Source organism: Seriola dumerili, unplaced genomic scaffold, assembly GCF_002260705.1.
Source record: "Seriola dumerili isolate Sdu_G_001 unplaced genomic scaffold, Sdu_1.0 BDQW01000088.1, whole genome shotgun sequence".
Classification (NCBI taxonomy): Eukaryota; Metazoa; Chordata; class Actinopteri; order Carangiformes; family Carangidae; genus Seriola; species Seriola dumerili.
In genome coordinates, this window is record NW_019174343.1 from 9,208,123 (window position 1) to 9,215,132 (window position 7,010).

General features: G+C 41.6%; 1 protein-coding gene across 1 annotated transcript; it reads right to left on the minus strand.

The window, feature by feature from the left end:
* Positions 1 to 280: 280 nt before the first annotated feature.
* On the minus strand, positions 281 to 6,792 carry kbtbd8 (kelch repeat and BTB domain containing 8). The gene is made up of 5 exons (XM_022745545.1): positions 6,759 to 6,792; positions 5,091 to 5,298; positions 4,572 to 4,878; positions 3,566 to 4,385; positions 281 to 3,396 (listed from the first exon to the last, which is right to left on the minus strand). Exons 1-5 carry the CDS (start codon positions 6,772 to 6,774, stop codon positions 2,933 to 2,935), a joined length of 1,815 nt encoding a protein of 604 aa, XP_022601266.1. The 5' UTR covers positions 6,775 to 6,792; the 3' UTR covers positions 281 to 2,932.
* Between the last annotated feature and the right edge of the window lie 218 nt (positions 6,793 to 7,010).

The following is a 7,010-nucleotide window of genomic DNA, read 5'->3' on the forward strand; positions in this document are numbered from 1 at the left end:
ATCAGGATCACTGGTACAAGAGCTTTGTCCCCTCTGCATGTTGTGTAGCCTATGGGTCACACTGCTGTCTGTGGTGTGACCACAGCCTCGCACTGTTACAACATCCTACATACATATGTCAGTTTACAGTGGGTTGACTGTGCTTTTCACCCGTTGCATGTTTACCCGTGACCTTACAGATTTCCTGTGTGTGACAAACATAATAGCATACATATTAAAAATGAAAGATGAAAATGAACCAATTACACTTTTAATAGTTTTATTTTCAAATTATGTGCAATGTGAATTTCACAGTTGAGCTCAACCACCACAACAACCCGAAACCCAAAACAGACAAACCAGCAAAGTAAAAGTGAGTAAAGAAATGCATGAGGAACACAATGGAATAGCACCCATAAGCGATGCATGTAGATGACCAGAGTGAGCTAAGTATGGCAGCCTAAGGCCACTAACTCTTGAACACAGATAGCAGTTTTATAGCTTGTTGTATTACATGACTGGTGTTTGAAACATGACGTAACGATGTAGTTACTTGATCTGTAATGCTTAGTTTTGGTGAGATGTTAGAAATACTACTGTACTACAGAGGGGGGAAAAAAGAAAAATCTAAATGTATCACTCGTGTGGATAATCATATTTTTCTCTCAACAGAGCAGGATTACTCTACCATAACTAAATAGGTAACTACATAAAGAAAAGAAACAGCCACTGGAGACAACAAAAAGAAAATCACATCTATCTTTTCAAGTTATAAAAGAAATTGAAGTTTAAAAAACTGTGCAAGTACAGCAAACCTATAGTACAGTATATTACACATAACAAAAACATTTAAATACAGTACTGTGTATCAGTAGAAATCCTGAGAGTTCTCCGTTCCTGGTTCTCAAATGGCCGTCTGTAGACATGTGAATGAAGCTCAAACCTTCTCTCCCGCTTGATGAGGGCTATTCAGAGGGTAATGTTCAAGCTGGATCAAATAAGAGTCAGCTCAAAGTCATTCAACAGTGGATCTTCTCTTGGAGAAGTTATATTATATCCTCAAGTCCTTACTGTATGTGACTCTTCTAGTATTGATTTCCATGTAAATCTCTCAAGATGATTGCTATATGGTTACTAAAACCTTTTTTGTAATAGAGGGGCACTCTTTGTTAAGATAAAATACAAGGGAAATGTGTAGTGCAAAGATGACAGAGGAACCTGCATGAAGAAATTGACGGCACTGAAAATGTCACACTTTGACAGGGAACGCCACTCAGTGGTGGTATTACTTCTTCTATACAAGATTGTCAAAAAAAAAAGAAAAGAAAAAAAAAAGCAGCACCAACAGTTTGTGTCCTCTGTGTGATGGCATGTAAAGACGGATTCATGGCTGTTAGATGAATTAGCACACAACCCGTGCCACCCTCACTTGTTTATAGTCTGCTTGTTCAGGAGGGTGCTTCGTAAAGTTTGCAGTTAAGGACCACTGAAGTGGAGAGTGATTCAGTGCAACGCTGAGTAAGACTTTTCAGATGCTCTTCATCAGAAGGAAAAGTTTTTTGATTCTGATGCCCCTTTTTTTTTTTAAGCCATAGGCACATTGGCATCCCAAATGATCTGCACTAAATGACGCATCACTTCAAGCCTGCACCCATGCAACAGCCAAACAATCATTAATGGAACCTATGTGATTTTCACTAGCAGAGACAAACACACAAAACAATTAATGCACTTTTACTAAGGTAATATGACATAACACAGCCTAATCACAGTTCCATGAGTTATTGCTACCACAAAATTATTTTCAATGTCCAGATCAACTATAACAAGACCTCAAATGCTTTTTTTTGGCATTTAAGAAGAAGGCTCTTTCAACCTTTCTCAATGTATGATCCGATGTCGAAAAACAACCTCAACAGAGCTCAGTGCTGAACTGAGCCTTTCACACAGTTGCTTAATCAACACAATGGCCTGAAATGTCCCTTTTCTCCTAATCAAATATCTCTGAAGTTTCTGAGGTAAGCCTGTTAGTTGGTCTGAACTTTCCACTTAGTGTTGCCACAAATTTGACTCCGTCCTTATTTCTCCAATGTGGAGAATGAGTATTCTAGCATTTCACTTAAGTTGTCTTCGCATGTGACACAAAATGGATGCCAACTCAAAGAGTGGGAGTTAGGAGCCCCCATGCAACTGGAATCTCAAACAAAACTTAAAAATAGCTCGAAAGCCACACATAGTGTATTGTTTGACACACTGACGTTTGTGAGGGAAGAAAGGGCAATAAAAATATTATTCGAGCTTCAAGCTTCATAAACACTACGGTAATGTAAATCACAAGCACACTTCAAATTAAAACTCATCTATAAAATAAGCTAAAGAAAGACTTGAGCACAGAATAGAAACACACACACACACACACACACACAAACCTCAGAGCCAACAACCTACTAATGAGCTAAGGTACTCATCTTACCCGTATGAATATATAGTTTATATAGTTATTTATATATATATATATAAATATATATATATATAGATTTTCACTTTATGCTGACACGTAGCATCCATATCTCCAGAGGGCACTTTTATCCTGCCAATACCCTCATTCGCATGCTTATCATTTGTAAAAATCCTTACCTATCTATGTATCTAAAACAAAAATAGAACAACATGGCTCAACAACAAGCAAAAAATAGGATAATTGCACTTATGATTCATTGTACGGTTTTGTTAAACAAGCATCAGTGTGGGTAGTTGGTGCTGTCTGGAAAAAAAAATACTGCAATCTTTAAAAGCACCCCCATTTTGATCATGTTAAACCAAAGTTTGAACGACTTAAGACTTAACCAAAAATGGTCCTTATGGTGCAAACCCAAGGTAACACCAGGCACAAGACAGGCAGGACCACACTACTCCCTCTGCCTCAGAGATTGGGTTCACAAAATGAGCTACCTCAAAGCACTTTCTGTAGACATTGTGGGTAAAGTTTGGCCACCACACATTCAAAATGGCGACCCAAATCCCAGAGGCGGTCAGGTGTCTCATAGACTTTGGTCCATACATCGGCCTCATCATCATACTGGTAAAGGGAGTTCTTGCGGCTGGTGCGAAACACATGCTCCTCCACCATGACCTGTGTGGCTCGTACAAACAGGTGTAGCTTGCCTTGTAGCAGCATGGCCTTGATATATGGGCTCGTGGCTTGGTCAAAAGGGAGATCTCTCTTGCGGCTCCAGGTGTTTTTCTCAATGTCGTAGACCTCCACAGTGAAGGTGCGCTGGTGGTTCCTGCAGATGCCGGCAATGTAGTAGATGCAGTTCTTATACAAGGCAGCCAGACCTTGACTCCGAGGGACACTCATTGGGGCTAGATGACTCCAATAGTCCTTACGGGGATCAAAGCAGAAGAAATATTCACCTGCAGAAAATATAAAGAAAAGTAGAGTTGTAATCAAATGCTTAAACATAGTTTCTTGTATACATACTTTTCACATGATTTAGAATTAATGAGAAATATGACACAATTCAGTGTCATCTTCAGTCCAATGTAGAGATCACATAGTTTCACTTAAGCAGGATAAACTCACCTTGGAGGACATAGATTCGATCTCTGTACTCCACAGCACTATGAAATTCCATGGCAACTGGCATGGGACTGACTGCTGTCCAACAGTTGTCCCTGGCATCATAGCACTCTACTGACTTTAATGCGTTCCGCCCATCACCTTCATAAACTCGGCCTCCAAGCGCATAAAGCTTCCCACAGCAGTGCACAAGCCTGCAGCCTATCCTCGCTCTCAGAAGAGGCGCACGTGGAAGCCATCGGTTGCCTGCGTGTTCGTACTGCCAGAAGTCACTCTCTGCTCGATGGTCTATGGATACCTCACTGTTGCTCGGTCGGTAACCGCCAGCGATGTAGATGTCGTTCTCTGAAGACACCAAGATACCGACCTCGCGGAGATCATTGGGTGGTTTGCAAAGCTTGAACACCCTTCCTGTGGCTGTGTCCAGGCAAGGCACTGTCTGCTTCTTCCCTGAGTGTTTGTGAGCTGCGTCAAAGCAGATGACCATCTCAGAAGCAGTCATACCCAGGCGCTGTGGGCAACCATTGGTGCCAGTGAGGCGGGCTTTGGCCTCAGCAGGGTCTTTAGACAGGGACAGGGCACAAGCAAAGGGGGCTGGTATCCGACTGAGGTAGGCCTCATCCAGCAAGGGCAGACGGATGCACTGGGAAAAAACCTCAGCTAGGTGGGCCTCACGACCAGGCAGATCATGCTCCAGCCAGCGGACAATGCTCTCGTAGACATGCTCTTCCTTCTCCACGTTGAGATCGTCATTGTTCAAAATACTGACCAGCTGCTCCTTGGTCATCTGGAGGAATTCTTGCTCCCGTGACACACACAAGAACTACCACAGAAACATATAACGCTCCAGTTTTTAGCAGCCAAACACACGTCACAAACAAAGCACTATGATAAGATAATAGTAAAACGTCTTTGAAAAAAATGAATAAAATAGTAGAATAAAGTAGTAGCAGACATAATCATTAAATCATAATGCAAATTACCAATCCTTTGCTCATGTTAAACTGACCTTCTTGCGGATGTAGTCTTGTGAGCGTTCCCTCAGCTCCTGGTGCCCATAGGCATCAGCAAACATGTAGACTCCAATGCAGTTCTGAGGGTCAAGCCGGCTGATCATGAACTGGGCACACTGGTCCTGCAGGGCAGGAATCTGGAAAATGCTGGCTGCAGTGAACAGGGCCTGGACATTGGACTCAGAGAGTGTGACCCTGGATGTGTAGGCATAGTCTAGGACAAGGTGCATGGATTCAGATTCCACCCCAACAATTCTGACCTCACGCTGGCTGCTCTCTGTAAGGCCACTGGTGAACATGGACCTAGCAGTGATGGTGGAGAAAATAGAATTACTTTAACTATATTAATCAATTCTCATGCTAAAACTTAACAAGGAAATGAATGATCGGAATATTATAACATTTAAATCAGAAAACCTATAGCCAAATTGACATCAGAATCAATTAAGGTTTTAACATTTCCTGCTACTGAATTGTAAAAATACAAACATTTGTACATATCTTACAGTTCATACCTAAAATATGGGCTGATTGCTGCAAGGACATTTCGGTGACATGAGAAAGTCTTGCCATGGTCCACTTCTACGACAATGTCTGTGAGCTGTGCTTCATCATACAAGGCTTTGAGCTGCTGAAGGATGTTACAGGCATGAACAGCATCTACCCCATTGTAGTTGGTGGTTGGAGGTGTCCCATTTTGTACTTGTGACAGCTTCCCTACCTCTGAACAACACAGCATTAAGAGAGAGAAAAAAACATAGGATCAGCACATCACCATCAGACTTGATCAAACTCCTATTGCAAAGAAAAAACATGATGACAGCACCTATAAATTGTCACACATTTAAAGAGAACACGAGATGCGGCAGATGACACAAAGATATCTATTTTAAATGCAAACAATGGTGATTATGAATCAATGTAAAACCAAATGTTTATCAAAACAGTTTGCTGTAAATGAATACTCCAAAGGTTACTGAAAACGTATGTTTCCAAATAAGAAGTTACAGTACATACTTTGGTCTTAAAATAGATGCCACAAAAATCAAAGCTCATTATCATTTACAGTATGTATGGGCCACAACTATATTTGGCCCAGTTATAATAATGACAATGGCCACTGGAAAAACGTCTCACCCCCTTTCCTCATTTTATCTACATCTCCTATTTTCTAACTTCAAGCCAAAGTTGTTCATGTTCTCACAGACCGACTCAAGACATACGGATAACATAAGGGCCTATAAACTCGTGGGCTCTGTGGTGTTCCCCTACACTAGGGATCTGCAAAGTAAACATGTTTCTTATCACATGTGTAATGGCAAGTTATACAAGTGGCACCCCAACTTTATGCTTCCTGTAATGTTTCACTACAGCCATATATTCTCGGCAGCTAAGAGACAAAAACTTTTCCAACAAACACCTCGTGTTGTGCAACGCTAACTCCTTGACAGGACAAAGACTCGCGACGAGTGAATAGAGAACTACTGTCTCGCCAGGTGGTAGCTAGCTTGCTAACACCTCACATAAATGCCCGGTGCCTACAATAACTGTGTGGGTAGCTAAGCAGACGGAAAGCCAACTTTAACAATACAAATTATTGACTAGTTCGGCTGTATATTTGTTCGTCGGAGTGTTTGTTTATCACGAAAAACTGCAAAGCTCCCGGTTACGTTAGCTAGTTGACATGCAAGCTTAACTTTTAGCAGACAGCTAGGCACCAAGCTAATGTTAGCAAGCCTTCTTTGACACAACATTGCGAGATATACAGGGTGATAAAAGCCTCAAATGTTTTCCGTCCTAACATTCAAATCTTAGAAATTCATATCAGTATTTAGCGCCATGTCTAGGGCATTAGTACTGATAACAGTAACTATAAGTACAACTTGTCTAACCTTTGTCTCTTGTCACAAACAAGTGTTTACACAATCAGCTGTGGGTAGCGAGCTAACCGGCCGAAAGTTAGCCAGACAGCTAACGCTAGCTGCATAGACAGGCTAACGACAACCAACACTTTTTTGGAGTCGTTTAGAGGCTGACCTCTTTTAACAAGAATGCAACGTGTCACGACTCTTTCCATTACTCTATCGGACTTTACTTCACGAACATATCAACACACAAATGACAACTTTAAGAGGCGTTATTTAAGTCTGATTAGTACACAAAACAATGAAGATTTCGCTAACCTCCACTGGCAGCCATTCTCTCCAGTCTGTCTCGGGGCAGACCGAGAAACGTCAGTGAGTGAACAGCGGAGCCCCGGAAACAAGGAACAGCCAATCACAAGCCGAGCACAGATCTCACAGCCAATCATATTCCATTCAACTGAAATAGGAAAAAAGTTGATGCCTGTGTGGGCAAATGATAGACAATAACTGTATAATCAAGCAAAAAAGTCAAGGCAGTCTAAACAGGTGGATACAGAGCAGTCCAAAGCA